Source organism: Elgaria multicarinata, chromosome 2 (genome assembly GCF_023053635.1).
Source record: "Elgaria multicarinata webbii isolate HBS135686 ecotype San Diego chromosome 2, rElgMul1.1.pri, whole genome shotgun sequence".
In the NCBI taxonomy this organism is placed as follows: domain Eukaryota; kingdom Metazoa; phylum Chordata; class Lepidosauria; order Squamata; family Anguidae; genus Elgaria; species Elgaria multicarinata.
The window spans coordinates 76,208,133-76,229,551 of NC_086172.1; the positions used below are offsets into that span (position 1 = coordinate 76,208,133).

At 46.0% G+C, this 21,419-nt stretch overlaps 1 protein-coding gene across 2 annotated transcripts; it reads right to left on the reverse strand.

The window, feature by feature from the left end:
- Window positions 1–471: 471 nt before the first annotated feature.
- ATG9A (autophagy related 9A) lies at window positions 472–21,274 on the reverse strand. Of its 2 annotated transcripts, XM_063116783.1 has the most exons (16): window positions 21,176–21,274; window positions 20,518–20,643; window positions 18,553–18,695; window positions 18,061–18,104; window positions 16,614–16,678; window positions 16,136–16,297; window positions 14,083–14,224; window positions 12,366–13,114; window positions 9,634–9,787; window positions 9,261–9,440; window positions 8,157–8,402; window positions 7,254–7,468; window positions 4,810–4,927; window positions 3,740–3,965; window positions 2,880–3,022; window positions 472–2,003 (listed from the first exon to the last, which is right to left on the reverse strand). In XM_063116783.1, exons 3-16 carry the CDS (start codon window positions 18,683–18,685, stop codon window positions 1,998–2,000), a joined length of 2,583 nt encoding a protein of 860 aa, XP_062972853.1. In that variant the 5' UTR covers window positions 18,686–18,695; window positions 20,518–20,643; window positions 21,176–21,274; the 3' UTR covers window positions 472–1,997. The 2 variants fall into 2 exon arrangements, with proteins under 2 accessions (XP_062972853.1, XP_062972854.1); XM_063116784.1 differs by lacking the exon at window positions 21,176–21,274 and having other exon boundaries at window positions 16,614–16,679; window positions 18,062–18,104; window positions 20,518–20,886.
- Window positions 21,275–21,419: the final 145 nt, after the last annotated feature.

Genomic DNA, 21,419 nt, shown 5'->3' on the forward strand with positions numbered 1-21,419 from the left:
GTACAAATTTGTAATGGACAAAGTCTGCCCGGTCCCTGGTCTTACGCCAAAGGCGTTCAGCTGCCCGGGAACAAGAGCGAAGGTAGCGGAGGGAAGAGGTGAGCCACGGTTGGGGTTGAGAAGGGCGAACTATCCGAGTTGTAGATGGAGCAAGATTATCAAGAGTTGAAGATAAGGAGGAATTAAAGAAGGAGACAGCTGAGTCCAAGGAGACAGCCGAACAGACAGAAGGAAGGGAGGAGGCTAGGGACTGGGAAAAAGCCTCGTAATTGATAGATTGCAAGTCACGACAAGAGCGAGAAGCGGGACGTGAAGGAGGACGATTATGAGTAATATTGAAAGAAACTAGGTGATGATCTGACAGCGGAAAGTGAGCAGTAGAAAGGTCCAACACAGAGCAATTCCGAGTGAGAACAAGATCCAGACAGTGTCCAAGGGAATGTGTGGGTGCATCAGACCAAAGCTTAAGATTGGCTGCATTTTACCACACTTTCTTGGGATGCAAAGCTTTGACTGGCCCACTAGAGAGGATTCATAGGCCCTGTTCAGAAGACACCTTAACCACACCTTTAACCATGGTGAAGAAGGCAAAAAGCCTTGTTCACGGGGTTTGTTTTCTGAACAAGGCCATAGCGATGTAAGAGATGCAAACCATGAGGTCTCCTGTTGCTTTGCTAGGGCCAGATAGCAATGGTAAAAGGGCGGTGGAGTACGTGCAAGAGTGGAACGACATTCTTTAGTATAAGCGGAGCACCAGTAGAACAAGCAGAGTTTCAGCAGGCAGCTCAAAATAATGCTTTGGGGGCCCCTGCTCTTTCAAGAAGAACCTGAAGCCCATTCCTTCCCTAATTTTTAAGATAGTGACAGATTTCTATTTATTTTGGCAGGTAGGAACCCTTCACTTGCTGGCACTTCCACGAGAACTGGATGCTTACTGTCAAGGCACCCGGACAAAAACACACATACATCACAAGTGGGGCAGCACCTAGTTTGAGAATAACCCAAGCAGGGCCTGAGAATCTGGGATACATTTAAATCGCATGATGGTGCCTGTCCTCCTTCCACCCATGCAGCCATGTACAGTACATGATGCAGAGCCTCATTCTCAATTCTAAAGTCCTAGCAGGACAAGCAAGGTAAGAGCAAGGGGCTTCCTCCAAACAGAGCCCTCTCTCTGGAGAACGAGGTGCTCAAGCTTGGGATGATCTGGTAAGTGTGGAGATGACTTAGGTTGCTACAGCTACCGGCTCAAGCAAACCCTGGTAAAGGTGCAGTGCGTCACCATTCTCAGCCTGTGCTTCGATACTGCAATAGGGACATTCAATAAATGTGGCCCCAAGCAGAGTGGAATCAATTGTGCACCCGGAAGGCAAAGCCTGCGGCAGTAGGGAAGGCAGAAAAAAAGGATCCACACACTTTTTGTGTGTGGAAAGCTCCATCTGAGCCAGGCTCTGCCACTGGAGGAAGCCTGTGCTCCATTACTGTTACAAAAATAATATCTCACAGCCCTTCTTTTCCTGAGTCCTAATCTATCACATGATTGCATCTTCAATTATGCTGCTGTCTGGACAGAGGTACAGCTTCTCCTGCCTCTGAACGGGATCCGTATTGCAGGTCCTCCTCCCACCATGGAACATTTGTGGCAGGGTGAGTGCCTGTCCATCTCCCTGCTCTCTTGTGAGCTCCGCGGCGTTCTGTGCAGGTCTCGGATGATTCTCCAACATGGACGACACATATGCAGACACGGACAAATATATGTAATCACACACACATCCCGCCTACGCACAGCTAGCGTGCCACTGGCATGATGCATGTCTGGATAGAGTTCCGCCCACCACAAAGGCACTGCTGACTTGCAACTTCTTCCCTCCGGTACTGACGTCCAGGGCGTGGACACTTGAGCTGACCCATCCCTTGTAGGGCAGGGTAACCCAATGTCCCAGCAGCTGTGGCGGGCCCAGAATCTGGAGCCCCCATGGGATCTTCAGCCTTCACAGCTACACCTGTTGGGGGATTGGTAAGACAGAAGCCATTATTCTATTAGGGGAAAGGCTGATTTGATCAGAAGCCAAACTACTCTAAATTTTTGGGCAAGCAAAATTCAGCTTCCTGAAAAGCTCTATTAACTTTTTTAAAGCATCATTTTTGTATTTCATGAATGCAGTTGTTTGTAAGCAAGATCAACATCAGGGTGACCCGATGAAGTACAGCTTGTGATGCAAGGACAAGAAATACTGTGTATACTGAAATCCCCTTTTCTAAATAGAATAAAACCAATAAAGCCTCAGAAACCAATAAAGATCTTGGACAAGATGTGCTATGCTTGGTATAGCTCTTTGTCCTTCCTCTATGGCTTTTAGTCCCCAAACCACTCCATAAATTTCTTCCTTCCTTCCTACCCTGACAAGCCTGGATACCTTTTGGAAAGACATTTTAGCCACACATGATGTAATAGGCTTCATGCACCCGGTCTATTTGCAAATGAGCACCTCATCTCAACAGTACCTTTCTAAACTCAGAATAAACTAGTTTATGAACCGATTCTTGGACAAGTAGTTCTGAGGTTCTTCCAGATGGAGGGCTCCTAGCAGTATCAGTCAGTAAGCACAGTGCAGCAATTCCATCTTTACACCCCTTAAAAGATTTTCCACATTAAAAAAAGATGGAAGAAGTGATGGGAAAACACAGGACGGCTACAGTCTGGATCCCCATGTGAATGAGACAGGGTGATGCTGTGATAAAAACCTCATCTGGAAACACTCCTGCTCATGGAAGTGTAGCAATGCACACCCCACAAGTTAGGAGACAGGAGATCCCTCTTGTTCTGTGCCCCATACATCCCACCCATTGCCATTGCCAAAGCATGAGCTTGGCTGTACCTTGTGTATCTGAGGGGGCAACTCATCTTCCGAGCTCTCTTCTGGGACAGGCTCTGGGTGTCGAGCAGTCTGGCCATCCTCAGCCCAACCCCCGAGTGGCAGGCGAGCAAAGTGTGACGGGGCCCTGTTCACCGTACCTGGGTCTGCATGGGGACAAATAGGAAAAGGGGCAGGTAAGTGGAACAGGAAGCATCCATCAGTAAACAAGACCAGCTTCTAGCAAATCTGCGTGAGGTTCCCAGTGTGCTCTGCCCCGGCTGGTGTCCACCCAAAAGAGGTAGCTGAGGAGCAGTGGTGGCCGTAGAAATAACATCTCTTACAAGTATGGTTGACCTTGGAGCTCCCACCTCACTTTGCTAGCCAAGTCCATTAAGCAACACCCTATAATCCCATCTTTGGCCATGCCCCTTGTCTCGTGGGGGGGGGGGGGGAATGGACTCTAACTTCATAGCAAGAAAAAAATGGAGCCCCAAACAAGAACAAAATAGTGTCTTCTGCAACAACAGCAGTGAAGACAAAATGATTTGAGGAACTTTTCAAGCTTATGGCGGCACTCCTGCATCACTGCTAATTGCTCCCCAACTGACCATACCGACTTACTTTCACCACTGCTGGGCAGAGAGGATGGGAAAGGGCCTTGGGGCAGCTTCTGGGGATAGGCAGTTCAGGCTTGCCTCTTTTATGTGATGCCCTGGCCATCTAATTAGGCAAAAAGGTCCACCAAACTGCAGAGCAGCATTTCAAACTTAGGTCTAAGCCCTACCTTGAGGGGCCCTGCAGCAAATGTTTGGCAGGGGGCAAGGGCTTTTCCCAGCCAAGGAATACAGATGGATGATGGGTTTAGGCCTCCTCATCTATACCTGAGACGCCACCGTATCGGCGCTGGAAGCCCCCTTGCAGAGCAGCTGTCTCGTCTCCAGCCTGGCGAGGCGAAGCGAGAGGATAGCTGGCGGAGCGAGGAATGGCGCTGCTAGGGGTGCCCCGTTGAGCCTCCGGCTCCTCCTGGGCGCTCTCACCGCTCTCATCGCTCTCTCGCCGGTGCCACAAGTGCCGCTCAAGATCCAACTGGGCGTGCTGCTTGTGCAACTGTGTGAATGACAGGGGGAGTTAACAGACAACTCAGGGTCATGTTCAACCAACTAGGATCCTATGATGCTACTGATGTGTCCCAAGTAACCTCAGTTCAGACTCTGACATAACCTAAATTACTCACATTTCCACTCCCCATGTGGCCCTACACAGGTTTGAGTTCCCACCTGCACCCATGCAAGGTATAGTCATATCCTGCTTCCTGCATGTCTATGTACTTCCAGTTTCACTGTATGTAAGCAGGGATGGGCAGCCCTTTTGGCCTCAAAGGCTTCATGTGGTGTCTGGTGGTGGGTTGGGCATCACCCATCCACTTTTCTCCATACCCAACCCTCAGTGCACAGGACAGGGAGGTTTAAATCTGCCTGCTGAAATAAGGAGATGGGATCGCTAGAGGGAGTATTTAAAACCATCCCACCTCAGCAATCCTAATCCAAACTGCTGTTTCCCCGTGGGGGAAGCAAGGGTAAAGCCTCCATCCAGTGATCCGGATCCAGATCGGTCTCAGTGTGGGAGCAACGGTCTTTTCAATGGAGAAAAGTCAGTGGGGCTCTCTGGAACTCTGGCAGGCTTCATGGAGAGTGGCCAAGGTCTATAGGTTACCCACCTGTGATGTCTAGGTATGTATGTACTCTCATAAGTGCCCAGTGATCAGGATTATCGCTCCCAGCTGAATCTCCATATGATGAAGTGCATATCTTTCAGATATCCATCACACTACACAGGCCTGTATGATCCACTATGCTAGGATCATCGAGACTCTTGTGTCTTGGCATGTGAGTCTACTTGGATCTCCATGGCCCATTGCCAAGGCCTGCATGAATTTTGGGGCTCAGCTCACCTCGTGCATGTAGAGTGCGTGCAGACTCATCTCAGTAGAGGCATATTCCGAAAGGATCAGGCTCTGGAGCTGACCCTCCCAGGCACTGCTGCCAGAACTAGCTGTTCTCGCATCAGCCCTGCAGCCAGAATGGAGAAAAGAGTCAAGATGTGGTGTGACAAATGATTCTTTAGTGTACAGAAGGACTCCTCACACCCTAATAAACCCTGAACGCAGCAGCTTCTCATTAGTCCTACCTTAGAGAGGGTAACATCAGCCACCGCACTCCTGCAGCAGCTTACTAGCCACCTATCAGTCTTCCCCAACCTGGTGCCCTCGAGATGCTTGGGACTACAACCCCTATCAATCCCACCAACCGTGGCCAATGGTCAGGAATGGTGGGAGTTGTAGTTCAAACATTCAACTCCCATATGTTTAGAACCCCCAAATTCTGCTGTTTTGGGAAGAAGGGGCCTGTATCTGGAAGGCAACTAAGGTGTTTTCGTCTTGGAGAAGAACAGAGGCCAGCAGCAGCCTTCTTGCATGCAAGTTTCTGGCCAGCCATTGGGTTCCAGATTGCCTTAATTCCTCAGTATTAACATTTGCAAACTTCAGATCTTGCCTCAGGACAGCAACCACAGAAGCCTCCACCATGAAGTATTTTATGCTGATTTCTAACCTTTCTGTTTAAATGGAAAGAAAAATAAAGAATCCAATGTCTTTTAAAACTGTGAGACCCTGAAACCCCAATATTCTGTAAGCAGGCATGCTTATATGACTTTTGGTCACCTTTGTTTACGACAATCACCAAAATCCCTCTGGTTATCTTACTCACTTGGACCTAGGACAGCCAGAGAGATGCACCCATCAACTCCCAACTTTTCCTCACATTTAGGAAGGAAAGAGCAGCCCACTGTCTTCCTTCTTCCCTTAATGTCTGACACCTAAAAATCCATTTTTCATCATACATGGGCAACCCTGTTTTTTAATTTTGATTACGAAGTCCTGAGAGAGGAAGGATAAAAAACTAAATTTATGGTTTACACAAAGAGGGAGAGAAGGAAAGAAGATTCCTTCCACCCTTTCTGCTCAGAATAGCACCCCCTTCCACTCCCTGTCTCCCCTTCTTTTCCAGAGGAGCTCAACACAGCTTTCCATCACTTCACATCAGCAGATATGAAGGGGTAAAACCTTTGTATTATCTATTATTATTATTTCAATTCATAACACGCTTATCTACAAAATACCCTAGGTAGGTATTTCCCTTCTATAAGATCCATACTCCAATTGTTCTCTTTTCCTCCCCTTTTCCTAACATTCCATCCCATTCCACTCTAAAATTCCTTGGCTTTAGAACTTTTGGTTGCTCGTTATGCCTCTCCATCCACTTTCTTCCAAAACCCCTACATTTGTTCTAACCCCCTCCTCGAAAACTCTCTCACAACCCCCTGAACCAGTCTGTTCCTCCTGCATTCAAATTATCCCAGGCTGAAACTTGTTTCTCTCCCCTACTTCTCTATGATAAGCCCAACACACACACACACACACACACACACACACACACACACACCCCTCGCTGAAAGTCAAAACTGTGCTCTTTGACATGTCCCACTCCGATCACTCACCTTTTTTTGAACAAACACACACGCACATACTACAATTTTCTATGCATCCCAGTGTACCTAGCTTCACTACTGACTTTAAATGCTAGTTATATTTTAACTTTCTGAGTGTTCATGTACAATTGTAATTTCCCAGATGTATGTGTGGTTATAATTCCTCCTATGTGTGATTTTAATTCATTTTACACTCTTCTTTAATAAAACAACGAATTGCTTTAAGAATCTTTGTTGTGCTATGTGACTCTCTCAGCTTTTGGGGGTATCAGGTTTTCCTAAGCCAAAGATTCAACGCCAAAAGATCCCTCATGTGTTTGGTTTACATGTATGTGATATGCACATCCAGGTATATTAAAGCATACTTTGTAACACATAGATCATGTACCCAGCCAACCTATAGGAATGGGACTGAAAAACAGATGTGATCAACAGGCACTGCAGATTATTATTATCATCATCATTTATATACTGCCCCATAGCTGAAGCTCTCTGGGCAGTTTACAAAGATTTTGTGGAGTCTTGCAGAACAGGCTAGTCTTCTATAATCTCTCCTAACCTCAGCTCCAAATGCAAGTAAACTTTAGGCACTCACTACTCAAGACTACAGAAAGAAGGAATATAAATAAATGCCATAAAAAATTACACGGCTGCTTTTAAGACACATCTATGAGACTGCTTCCCTACCTCTGAACACTCATGTATACCTTTGCAGGTAAAAGCATCATGTGCGGAAATTGTCCTCAAAGACAGCTATCTCAAAGCTCTCTAGGTAAAGAGCTGGTGAGGTGCTTGATCCTTGGCCCTTTTCCCTAGGGCCAAGGGTCCTTACCACGTGCAGCTTCTTACCCTGAGCCTGCCATTGTGCCAGGGCCCCGAAGTTGGGAGCCATCAGCATGGGAACTCCCGTGGGTCGTCTGAGTAGACTGAAGAGGGGAGAAAGAACGCAGCGCAGAGGCCACCTCAGACACAGCTGAGAGATGCCGTGAGGCCTGGGCATCACGGACTGCCTGGTAACCCAGTGCTGAGGAGCCTGCAATCACATTGGCAATCAGACTGTGCGGCTGCAGGGAGAGAACAGAGGAGGAAGAACGACTCAGTCAGGGACACACAGAACTCCAGCCCATCTTCAAGCTGAGATACTCCACCAGCCCAATCCATCTTCAGTTCTGCTCCTGGGGTGGATCTCACCAACTCCCTCCACATTTGGGAAGTTAGCTCACCCATCTCACACCCCCAGCAGGTCTAATGCTTCTAAATGGTAACTTCCGGAAGAGGAGACACTATAGATGGACAGGAGACCCTTTACAAAGGCAAAAGAAGATGAGAGATTCAGTGAGAATGGACCTGTTAATCCCTGAAAGAGGTCCTATGGAAAGGAAACTGAAAATAGAGAACTGTAAGAGGAGGGATAATGTAGAGAGTTTGAAGACTCCAACCTTCAGCGGAATACAACCAAGCTTTGCTGAGTAGAGAAAAGGAGGCAGAACAGCAAGCTTGTGAAACAAAGAAGAGGAGTCTTAGTAGGTCACAGTGGGAAAGAAGCCACGCTATTCCCTATCTTGGCATCCAAATGACCCCACTGACCCCAAGACCCATACAGAGACTCTTCTGCCTCTGGGGAAGGCAAACAAGAAAACAAGCATATCCCACAAAACCAGCTCAGCACTCTGCTTTTCTCCCTCCCATGACAAGCCAGGACTATGTCTTGCCCCATCACCCCCTCATCCCCTCCTTCTTCAGGGCAGGTACCTCAGATTCCGACTGTAGGGACTGGATGGAGGTGAAGAGCGTGTTGTCAGGGAGCACCGCCTGCTGGGCCAGCGCCAGGCTGCTGTCCCGGTGCACGCGTTCCTTGAGCAAGCCGATGAAAGCCGTACTCTCCCGAGGCGGCTGCCAGTGCGGGTTGGTGATGGCAAAGTGCATGAGAGACAGCTCCGTCTTGCCATCCTCAGCCTGCTGGTAAATGGAAGCCTCCGTCTTCCCAGCTGACATCCACTGCAAAACACACAGGGCCAGGGCCAGAGTTGCATCAGAGCGTGCACCACCCCACTGCCCCCATTGGGCACATCCAACCATCTACATCGGCCAAAACTAGCTGCGAAGGCCAAACCAGGGAAAGGGCTACACATGCAGTAATATCTGCAACACTCTTCCAGGATACTGAGACCAGCTTGGGCTGTCCAACTCTCACAATGCTCCCATAAGAGATCTAGGCATAGGGCAGACCCTCAGAATATTTTTTGTTGCATGAAAACAGGGATGCCAGTAGCCAGGACTTGATCTCTGGTCAAAAGCAATGACTGGGCTCAAAACTCTGTTGAAATAATAAACCATTGAAACTGTGGCTTGGGGATCAAAAGGGCAAGTTTTGCTTTTGTGAAGTGGGGTGATGCTTTTTAACCGACTTTTGTGTGTATTAACAAAAACAATACACCAAAAATAATACACTTCCCTTTCAAGCCATTACTTTTCTCAGCATCAAACAGATACTTTTTTGAAAGGAAACGAAAGGAATCAATATTTTTTTAAAGTAATGCACATTGCCAAAATTCATTTCCCAGGTGTACTATCTGCCTAGAATATGGACATCTTTTTTTTTTTTAAGCAGTCGTTTCATGGCTAAACAGGAGAAAATAACGTTTCCCACCGTGAAAACCTAACTTAAACACTTAACATGCATTATCTCACATAAACCAAATGTTACCACCTGATCTTATGAGTCTGCATTCTGTGACTCACTGAAGCCACTTTCTGCCATGTGTTCCTCCAATTACGGAAGAAAAGAGATTTGCATCCTACCCAAGACGTTTGTGACCTCCCCACCCCAAACTTCCCAGTTTTGCCAGAACGTACTGCAGGGTGTCCATGCTGGCGCACATCCATCTGAGCAAAGGAGCAGGTGTCTCCCACACCCACCACCTCCACTGTGAAGTTGCGGAAGAAGTCAATGATCTCCAGGGCTTTGGGCCTCAGACAGAAGATGAGGATCAAGGGAGTTACAATGGGGCTGATCAGCTCTTCCAGAATGAATACCTTGAATAAGAAAGAGAAGTTCAAGGAACTGCCACAGCTGTTTCACTAGCACGGCCTCAGGATAAGACTTCCTGCGCTGCCTTTGTCATCAGAGAAGCTTCCCCAATTCTTGGGGCAATGCTTGAAGACAAGATGTACTAGAATCCCAAGGAGAGCACTCCCTCCCACCACACCCTCCCTAACCCCACCTCACCGCTTTGTACTGGAAGAGTTGGGCGAACTCATCTCGGGTCTCGTAGCGGTGGGCGTTGCCTTGCCAGTGATCAGGCATGTAGTGGATGTGTGCAAGAATCACTCGAAGCAGCTGCTCTGGGCAGAATACCAGGTGCTGGTCTGGAATAAAGGATCTGCAGGACAGATAGGACACATAGACATGCATCAAAGAGATCTACGTCCCTTGGTAACAGCAAGCAGATGAAAAAGCAGCTTGATGGAAAAGGCTGCATGTCCTTGTGGTCTAGGTCCACAGGCTCTCCAGCTCACAACCCCAGGGTTCCCTCTAGAGATGTAAAATTGCTGGAAATTTTGAGGCAATGGAAAAACAAAATCCACTCCCATTCCCACCCACCCCAGAAAAAATGGAATTTTTGAAAAAATAAGCAATACTTGTTTTTACTGCCCTTTACTGATCTAAAGTCACTTTGTTGCTTTAAGACAGGCTTCCCCAACCTGTGCCCTCCAGGTATTTTGGACTTTACCTCTTATCAGCCTCAGACAGCATGGCCAATGGTCAGGAAAGCTGGGCACTTTAGTCCAAAACATCCGGAAGGCGCCAGGTTGGGAAGGGCTGCTTTAGGAACATAAAGTAGCTTTTCTGTTCTTAAAGTTATTAGTGTATAACTTAGTTTGCTCATAAAATTATCATTGCATTTTAGAACTTTTAAAAGTAAGCTCAGTAAATTTGTAATTATTGTCTGAATAGATTAGAATTACATGAACTGACTGCTACAGCCTCAGAATCACAGGACTCTATAGAACAAAACCCAAACTGTCTAGAATGCACATTTACTATCAAGAATGCACGTGGTGACTACTCACATTTTGGGAAACTGAGCATAAATGTCTATCAGTAAAATAAACTTTAGATCAATAACTTTAATAAGGAATGAAAGAAATAACTATGCTAAGAAGCTTACAGAAAGGATTAAAAAAATCCCTCATGGCTTCATTATTTCCAGACATTTTACATCTCTAGTCTTTCTAGAAAAGTGTTATTACATAGTTTATAGAAATCATTTTGGGGGGAGTAAAGGCTGGGTAACAATATACAAATACTATATCTTAAGATCTGAAAGAAAATACTCCATAATCCAAAACTGTTTTACTTTTTCCTATTTTTAGAAGAAACAAAAATGATTCTTAGGAAAAAATGGGTAAAAACAGGATTTTCCTAATGTTTCCATTTTTAATGGGCATTCACATCTCTATTTTCCTCTTTATGAGAAGACAGGTACACTAGCAAACCTATGGAAAGAAACGTTTAGCGGCACAGAACTAGCATGGTCACCTCTAACAAAGCAATTCATTATGGTGGAAGTCAATAAATTAATTGCATACATTTTTGTACCAGCTTATATCTCTGTTTGGAGTAAACAAGTCAGCTTTCAGTTTTAAATAAATGAGTAATAAAATGGATAAAGCCTCTTCACTTAAGGCAATTTTGCAACAATTCTTTACAGGCTCAGTGAGCAGCAATACTCCTAGGGTCTAGATTCTGGTTGGACTCCTATTAAGCTGCTGGTTTTCACCGACATGAAGTCAACTGCAGGTTTCATTGATATAAAGCAGCCCTCCCAACCTGGCAATTTCCAGATGTGATGCATATAACTCCCATCATCCACAGCCAATGGCCATGTAGCTGGAGAAGATGGGATTTGTTATTCGATACATCTGGAGGATGCCAGATTGGGAAGTCTGGTCCGAAGTCATGTCAGCAGCAAAACAACTTTATATTCTAACTTATAAAATGTCTGAGCAACTTGAAATACGGATCCATATACAGCACAGCTAATTTTTGGAGGCAAGCAGTTTAACCGGCCACCACTCTGCAATAATAATAATAATAATAATAATAATAATAATAATAATAATAATTTATTTATTTATTACCCGCCTCTCCCTCTGGGTTGAGGTGGGGAACAACACTAAATAAAATATAATACATAAAATTTGTTAAAAGAGCATATAAAACCAATACAATATTAAAATAACAACCACAGTGTCTTAAAATTGTTAGGTTTAATATCCTCAGTTTTGTCCCTTCCTGTTTCTCTCTCTCTCTCTCTCTCTCTCTCTCTCTCTCTCATGTACCAGGTTCTGCTGTTGCTTCCAACTCCTTTCTCCATTCCAGTTCTCTTAAGCAAGCTTACGGACTGCCCCAGGCTATTCCCCCTGGAGCAGTGTCTGTTAGGCTTCACGGACAGCTGGAAGACCTGTCCCCACTTGATCCAACAACCAAACCCCTGCCCCCGAAAAGTAGGATGATGGTTGTGCCATTTTAGAAAAGCCAGACTTTGCCTTGTGGGATCTCAGAGGTCCTCACAGGGCAGGTGTCCCACTGAAAATGACTCCAAGGCACCACTAGCAGTGGGATTAGAGAAGGGGCTCGCCTAGTTGAGTTGAAAGCTCAATCAAATGTCAGGTTCATGAACCTCTGAAGAGTTCCAAGCAATCCTTGCTAAAGAGGTAAGGAGCTGTTTGTGTGTTCTCGCTACTGCCTAACTGAAGGACACAGAGCAGAGCAGCTTTTGCTAAAGAATGCCCTTTGGGTCAGCAGAATGCTTTTAGCTTCCACCTGCCAATTCTGTGATTGGGGGCTTCACATAGTCCCCACCAGAGCCAGCGCCCTGCTGATGTCCGCAAAGCATAAAGAGCTCTGCCTCCTAAAGCACAGAGGCTGCCACTAAGTCAGTCTCACTCACTCACCTGCAGACAGTGACTGCCACCCCCAGGATGGTGACAGTGGTGAGGACGTGCTCCACAGCAAGTACGTCTTCATCATAAATGGTGAGGGCAATGAGGACAGCAAGGATGGACCCAGCAAAAAACGCCACGTTCTTTGCCACAATGGTGAAGAGGGGAGAAATGAAACAGTTCATGTACTTGGAGGCTGGCTTGTAGCCCTTGCTGAGGCGCGAGTGCAACTCGTGGTCCAGCTCGTTGAAGTGGCGCAGGTAACAGCGGCCATAGAGGGACCAACAACGCGCCCCCAGGCTGCCCGGTTCTCGCTTGAGAATCTCCGTGTAGCTGAAGAAAGCGTAGAGGATCTGCCAGATTAGGATCAGTGGACAGAGCAGGAAGTTGGCAATGCCAATCCACAGGATGCGGGTGCCCAGTTTATCAGCCAGCTCCAGGCGGTTGCTGCCTCGCTTGTACTCGGCCTTGAGGCTCCACTCGTTCTCAAAGAGGGAGCCGGGGCCCCAGAAGAAGATGAGCTCAAAGTTGTACTTGAGGCCCCGGGTATAGAAGACTGTGTCGCCCAGCAGGGGAAGGTGGAAGCGCACGGGGAGTAGTGATTTGTTCACCATGGCTACCATGTAGTTCTTGAAACGCAGGATGCGGTGGTAGACGTCCAGCTCCGTCAGCTCTTTCTTGTGGATGCAGATCTGGTGCTCCTTCTGGATCTGCACAATCCGGGCCTGGACCTCCTGCCATGTGTAGTAGGGTAAATTGGACTGTAGGCAGAGAGGGGAACAGTGCAGTTAGCAGTGTGACAATGTCAACAGAATAACAGCCTTCCTGCTTGCTTAGAGGTATGAACTCATCACATCATATTGATAATAGGAAGTCATACACAGAGCAAGGATCTATGCTCCTGCATATAACGAATAATTCTTCTGTCCTTCACTTCTGTCTTCTCTCCCTACACAACTTTTCCAAGGGCTCCTGAGGAACCCAACTCAGCTTTCCTCCTTCTCCTTCCCCCAGTGTTCTCCACTCATTCAACTTCAGAAAAGTCTGAGAGGAATGAAAAAAAAAAAGTGGAAAAAGTAATAAATTCATATAGCTGTTTTGGATTTCCTTTTTGGTGCAATGGGACTAAACCTTTCCTGTCCATATGTAAAGAGAAGGGAACTTGATAATGTAGAAACTCAGCCTCTAACATCCTTGGACAAGAGCCCAGGAACAGATACTGGCAAACCCAGACATGGTAGCTGCATAGAATACCAATCCTGCCATTCTACGAAACACGTCAGAAGAGCAAACAGGATGCATGGGCAAGACGGAGCATCTGTGGTATTCACACCAGACTGGAGAGATCAGCACACAGCTCAGAGAGAAGGTCAATAAGGGACAACAAACAAACTAGAAGACACTAGGCAGGGCAGTTCGTAGGGGGAGGGGGGGGTAAAAAAGGCAATAGTAAGCTATAGTTCTTATCTATTGTTTTCTCACTGCTTCGACAAGAACACAAGAATCTAAGAACTGTCTTGCTGGAGCAACCCCAAAATTCTGTCGACCAAGTATTTTGCCTCCAACAAGACATGCAACATGATCTTCTGTCCTTACGCCATCTGTTAACGAGAAATATCTATTGCCTCCAAATATGAAGGTCCACTTAAGTGTCAGCATTCCATTTTTATTTGCACAGAACACGGATGTGCGCATGCATGGCCACGGTCCCTGGAGCCCAGCAGTTTACCATAGGAATCTTGAGGGCGTTGATGTAAAAGGAGTGGATTTCCCAATAGCAGCAAATGTTGTAGATGAACTTAATCAGTCGATGGATCCAGAAGACCCCCGCAATCACCAGAATGGAGAGGAGAAAGCCATTGGCCTGAATCCTATGGGAGAGATGGAGCCACAGCTAGGAAGGTGCTGCTAGGCTTTGCAAATATGACAACTCCCTCCTTCTCCCACCACTAGAAATCATGCAACTCCGGGTTTGAGACCATGCAGTGCTGAGATACAGCATTAAACTGTATTAAGGAGCTCAGATCACAAAACAACCGGCTTGGTAAGACTGAGAGCAGACATGGATACAAAGTTTTTTTCTCACAATGGCTTCTTGAAATATCCCTGTTCCTCTGGACAACCAAACCACAGAGCATTGAGGGCTCAAAGTCTGGTTGACTGTACTTACATTTGCTGTCACTAAGTCCAGCTGACTAGCCAAGAGCCTACCCAAATTACAGAGCATAGGTTAATCAGAGACTCTCATTTTGTCAAATATAGCAGCAAATAACTAAACGCAGTTCGAACTAGAACTCTGTGACAGCTACAAGAACTTGCAAGAACTGTATTTCTCAGCATAAAGTAAACATAAGAATACAAGAAGAGCCTTTTTATCTGGTCCAGCATTCAGTTCACACAGTGGCCAACCAGCTGCCTGGGAGAAGCCCAGCAGTAGGACATGAGTGCAATATCACCCTCCTGCTCATGTTCCCCAGCAACTGGTATACAGAGGAATGCTGCCTCCAACATTGGAGGTAATCTATAGCCATCATAACGAATAGTCATAAATGGCCTTGTTCCCTATGAGCCTTGTCTAATCACCTTTTAAAGCCGTCCATCCTAGGCGCAATCAGTACATTTTGTGGTAGTGGATCCCATAGTCTCATTATTCACTATGAGGAGAAGTACTTCTTTTTATCTATCCTGAATCTCCCACAATTCAGCTTCATGGGATGACCCCAGAGGGAGAAAAACTTCTCCCTATTCACAACGTGCAAAATTTTGTATATCTTTATCATGTCTCCCCTTACTCACCATTTTCCCAAGCTAAACAGTCCCAGATGCTGGATCCTTTCCTCATGGGGGAGTTGCTCCAGCCCCTTGATCATTTTGGTTGCCCTTTTCTATATTTTTTCTAGCTCTACAATACCCTTTTTTAGGTGTGGCAACCAGAACTATATGCAGTATTCCAAGTGTGGTTGCACCATTGGCAGCTTTATTTTCTGTTCCTTTTCTAATGATCCCCCAACATGGAATTTGCCTTTTTCACAGCAGATGCACACTGGGTTAATATATTCATCGAACTATCCACAATGCCAAGACCACCCAGATCCCGTCAGTGTGTATGTGAAGCTGCATCACTTTACACTTGCATGCAGAACTGCATTTGCCATTTTAATACCCATTCTCCCAGTTTGGAGACAACTTTTTGGAATTCTCTGCAATCTCTTTTTGTTTTAACCATCCAAATAACTTGGTGTCATCAGCAAACTTGGCCACCTCAACTGCTCGCTCCTAATTCCAATGTCAGGAGGAGGGCCTTCTCTGCTGTGGCACCCCGGCTGTGCAATGAGCTCCCTAAAGTGGTTTACCTGGTACCTATACTATACTCTTTTAGATGCCAGTTGAAGACCTTTTTATTTTCTCAGCATTTTAACAGTCTAGCAATTTAATTTTAACTTTGCTGTTTTAAATATGTATTTTAGATCTGTATCCATTTCTGCATTGCTGCTTGATTTTATCCAGGCTGTGTTTTTATATTGTGTTTTATATTATGCTTTCATACGGTTTCTTTTATATTTTGAATGGTTTCTATGGTTTTAATTTTTGTAAACCACCCAGAGAGCTTCAGCTAGCGGCCGGTATAAGAACGCATTAAAAAAAACCCCACTGATGGGAGTGTAACCTAATTTGAAATAGAAGCTCTTTCCACGCCCAGAAAGTTTCTTGGATTTTAAACCTTACGAAGAAGGGCAAGGATGTGTCTGAATTTGGTGAGAGATAGCTGTTGTCAACTTTACCTGGCACTGCACTCATTGGGAGGCAGGAAGGCATCTGGCAGGGTCACCTTGACTGGGTCACTGGAATGATGGCTGTGATTCACCAGCTTGTTGGCAAAAAGGATGTCATAGTCAACACAGCTGACAAGGAATGTGGTGAAGGCCACAACAAAGATGAACTGCCTATGAGAAAAGAGGACACACATCAGGAGGCTATGTGGAATGGGAGCCCCACCTTCAAACTATCTGCTGCAACAGAAGGCACCAGGCTGTCTGTAACCTTCATATCAGAGACATCTCGCATATGGGTGAAGGGTAAAGGAATGAAGAGCATTGTTCTTTCAACCTAAATGGCAGAAAACTGGGGATAGGGAAGGGTCACCATCCCAAGATGAAAAAATGGCTCCTTCCCCCTCTGCTTGACAGGGTGCAATGACAACATAAGGATGCCCACTTACAAATCCTAACTTCAGGGAAGAAGAATAGGGTTTATACTCACATTAACTCAAAGATCTCGCTGATGAGCATGCAAGTGAAGCCATTCTTCTGGTGCAGGTTATAGACGTGAGGGCTACAGTCAAGGAGAATTGCGTGGACTACTGGCTACAGAACCCACCCCAGCTACATCAGAGACTAGTCTCCTCCAATTTGTAGGAGGCCTCTTCTCTCCCAGTTCAACCTGTCATGCTACAAGCAGTTAGCTGTAACCAGCTGAAGGAGGAGTCAGTAACTTTCTGTTGTAAAGAATTCCATTGGAAGGCAGTACCACAAACCTCCCTGTATTCCTTTTGTTATAATTTTATCCATAAAACTCACATGACTATGCTCTGCTTTGTTCTTAAATTTATATTTATATTGAAAATGCCTTTTCACATGTCTAAAATTACATTCTGCTGAATAAATCCTTATTTTTTATTTATTTAATACATTTCTATACTGCCTTTCTGCCTTTCCTCCGGGCATGCAGGTCTTTAGCCCCAGGGAAATTGGGGGAAGAGTTGCCCCAACAGGTAATTTCCACTCATAGAATCATAGAATAGTAGAGTTGGAAGGGGCCTATAAGGCCATCAAAGCTTTTCACGGTCTAGCTCCTTCCTATCTCTCCTCTCTCATCTCACACTATTGCCCCGCTCGTGCTCTTCGCTCCTCTGATGCCATGTTTCTCGCCTGCCCAAGGGCCTCTACTTCCCTTGCTCGGCTTCGTCCATTTTCTTCTGCTGCCCCTTACGCCTGGAACGCTCTTCCAGAACATTTGAGAACTACAAGTTCAATCGCAGCTTTTAAAGCTCAACTAAAAACTTTTCTTTTTCCTAAAACTTTTAAAACTTGACGTTGTGTGGACTTTATACTGTTAGTTTTACCCTACCCTGTGCCTGCTTACCCTACCCGGTGCCTGTTGGCATTCTCTTCCCCTCCTTATTGTTTTACTATGATTTTATTAGATTGTAAGCCTATGCGGCAGGGCCTTGCTATTTACTGTTTTACTCTGTACAGCACCATGTACATTGATGGTGCTATATAAATAAATAAATAAATAATAATAATAATAATAATAATAATCAAGTCCAACCCCCTGCTCAATGCAGGAATCCACCCTAAACCATACCTGACAGATGGATGTCCAGTTGCCTCTTGAATGCCTCTAGTGTGGGAGAGCCCACAACCTCCCTTGGTAACTGGTTCCATTGTTGTACCGCTAATAGTCAGGAAGTTTTTCCTGATGTCCAGCTGAAATCTGGCTTCCTGTAACTTGAGCCCATAATTCATTTCTTCAGCCAGATAGCTCCAAAGTTCATGCCTTTGGACTAAGAGTCATTCAGAAGACCTGGGGCCAAGAAGATCCTTGTAAAGAATTCCTACCCCTGCTGTAACTGAGCCACCTCACCCCCAAAACCCACAGCAAGGACACACTCATACCTGCCCTTCTATCAAGTAAGTAAGGATATACGAGAGAAAAAGAGATCCAAATTCTCAATGTGGTGCCAGGGAGCTACAGGGCAGAGACAAGATAATCAAAAACACAGTTCCAATATTCAACTCAGGTTTCACAGGACAGGAAGTCAGATAGATGCTGTCAGACGGAGAGTCTCATCATGTGAGGAGCTGCAGATATTACCCTCAGTTAGAGGATTTGCACTCCACAGAGTTATGGATTTCCCTCTAACCGCTTATACACAGCAGTCTGTTGCCCCACTCAAGCCCATTGCCACAATAACACAATTTAATGCTGAACTCCTAATCACAGTTACCAGTAAGAATTCCTCACTGAATTTAATAGGATTTCTGAACAAACCTGCTTAGGGTCCTGCTGCACAGGAAACAGCTTTCCCAGGAATGTTCTACTTCCTGTTCAGACTAGCATTTTGCTAAGCGTAGCCACTATCAGCATTGCTTTGTAGGGTGCCTGGCACAGAGACTGGCAGCTCAGCTGCACTCACATTTACTGCCCTCAGGGACATGAACCATCAAGTCCTCTTCTCCAGGGGGAGAGTCATTGTATGAGGCTTCCAGCCGCTGATACTCTGTATCGAAGTGAGCCATGTTGTCACCAGGGTGGGTGTCATCCAGCATCACACAGGCTCTGAGGGAAGAAAAGTAGTGTGAAAAACAGCAATTTGGCTCAATTAGCAGCCATCAGCTTTAGAAGATTCTGGGGAAATTCACAGCACTTCCTTTTAGCCTTACTTGTAATAGAAACTGGATTTTTGTGTGTGGGGATACAAGGGAAGGAAAACAATGAGAGGACAACGAAGAAGCAGTAAAAATGAAGGGACAGGAAATTGTGCGGCGATGGGCTTCTCCTTCCCGTCCTCTTCTGTAGGCTGCCACTAAGTTACACTCCTAAAAAAAATAACCCTTACTTTTAATTCCAGTTTCATGAATAGTAGGAACATGCATTTGGCACATATAGTTACAAGAACATCAATCTCTGCCCATATACAAATGAAAGTATAATGTTTCAAGTCATGGAAAGCCACTCCCTTCTGGTCTTTATAAGAACTCTCTTCAGTTTTAGTTTCACTTTAATTTGTTAAAACTGAAATGACTTAATAGATAACTCATGTCCTGCTTGTGGGTTCCTAGTCGACAGCTGGTTGGACACTGTGTGAACAGAATGCTGGACAAGATGGACCCTTGGTGTGACACAGCATGGATCTTCTCATGTTGTTGTTATAGTTTTTTATACAACAGATGTAAAAATGCATTCAAGTTAAAAGAGACAATATAAAAACTTCAGCAATGTAACAGATATGGAGCATTTTTAAACTATAGCTGGTTGACAATGTAAAAACAAAGGAAAAGAATGAAACTAACTAATAGAAAGAGTGTATTGAAAGGTGTGGTGTTTCCAGATGAGGCCTTTATTTTGCAAACAACTCCCCACCCCCAATTTCTGGAACTTTAGGGGGGCTTCCCCCAAACACCATCATTTCCCACTCATAAACCTCCCATGTTTTCCTACTGCTTCTTCAGTCTTTTTTTCTATTGAAGAAAATCCATTCATGAAACAAAATGATGGAATTGCCTTCTGGCGCTAGGTGCCCTCTGTCTGGAAGCACCTGATGTCTTCGTTTGTAATCATCCTTCATTTTCCCACTGCTTCTTCCAACTTTTTTTCTTACTTCAAAAAGTACATTAAGAAGGGAAAGATGGAATAGCAGCACAATGTCCTTTGATCTCTATTTGGAAGCTACCGTAATTTATCTCAGGATGTTAATTCTGCAATAGATGCTAAATCTTAAGCAGTGAGAAAAATCCACACGTATGGAATGCACAGTTATAAAACCTGGAAGAAAAGCAGGCTTAAATTGCAACTGGCACTGCCAGAAAGCTGTGGTCCATTAATCAAGGATGGTTTAACGTAAGAACTATGTTTGACCAGAACAAATGCTTTACATTAAGGATCCCTATGATACTGTATGATGTTTTGCATTCCATGCACATCTGTGTTCTTGCCAGTTTTGCAAATAAAAGCAACCACACCCATACTTTAGAATTTCTCCTTGTTTATTTTGAAGAAGCCTCATACTTTGACTCATACAGAGGCACAGCTAGAGAAGGGGTACACCCAACTTAAGTGGAAAGTAACTTCTACTGTTACTTTCTACTGTTAGTTTTTCCCTACCCTGTGCCTGCTTACCCTTCCCTGTACCTGTTGGCATTCTCTTCCCCTCCTTATTGTTTTACTATGATTTTATTAGATTGTAAGCCTATGCGGCAGAGTCTTGCTATTTACTGTTTTACTCTGTACAGCACCATGTACATTGATGGTGCTATATAAATAAATAATAATAATAATAATAATAATAATAATAAAGCAGTCACCACCATTCAGAACAAACACCAGCCTCAATGCCAGTAGCATGATAAAACACACCCTGGCCAAAGCAAGAAATGCTCACCTGCTCCATCTATCCTTAGCGCTGTGGGAACACCAACCTCGCGCTGTGCTCTGGCCATCTGAGAGGCACGGTGGCCTCTCTAGCCTGGGGCCGCCACAGTGCTTCCCCCCACTTCTAAGGCAGCGTCTGAAAGAACAAGGCACGACCAACAGTGGCGATTTCTACAGGGAGGTGGGGCTTGGGGTGCCGGGAGGGCATTTGGAGATGCCTGGCGAAAGCTGCCGGTTCCTTCCACTTTTCAGGCCAGCTCGGATTTGGCGCGGGGTGGTGGGGGTTCACTCTGCACTACGACGCCCGTGAGGCGAGAGAGGAGGAGGAAAGGCAGAAGGCCTGCTCAGCCAGGTGAACAAGCACCCCCCCCTTCCCCCCGGCGTGCGCACCTTTGTGGTGCACCCTTTCAACGCTCTCGCCCCCGAGGATGGGCCGAGGGTGGCCGGGGACGGGCTCTGGCTCTGGCTGGATCCCTCCAGTTCTTCCGAGGCGGTTTTGTTTTGGCTCAGCCGGGGCTTGGGGAAGGAGGGGCCTTCCTGGGGGTTGTTTACTTGGGGAGAAGAGGGAGAAAGGGAGGCCCGGCGAGAAGCAGGAGCGTGTGGGGAGGCTACTTCCTCCTCCTCCTCCGCCCTCGTCCCTTTTCCCCCCGGAAGCTGCCGCGGCTCACCTCTACGGTCGCCCCTGGTAACCGGACCCGGGGCTCAGCCGCCGCCGCGACTTCCAGGACTGTCACTCATTCTCCCTCCTCCTTCTTCTCAGCCTCTTCGTCCTCCCCAGCTGGCGCGTTCTGTTACCAATCGGAGGTCAGAACGGAGTGAGGAGGTGGAATCGGGGCCGACCAATGGGAAAGCTGCGCTGGGGGTGAGGAGGTGGGGCGGAAGGATTGTCTCTTGCGGGGAAAACCTTAATGG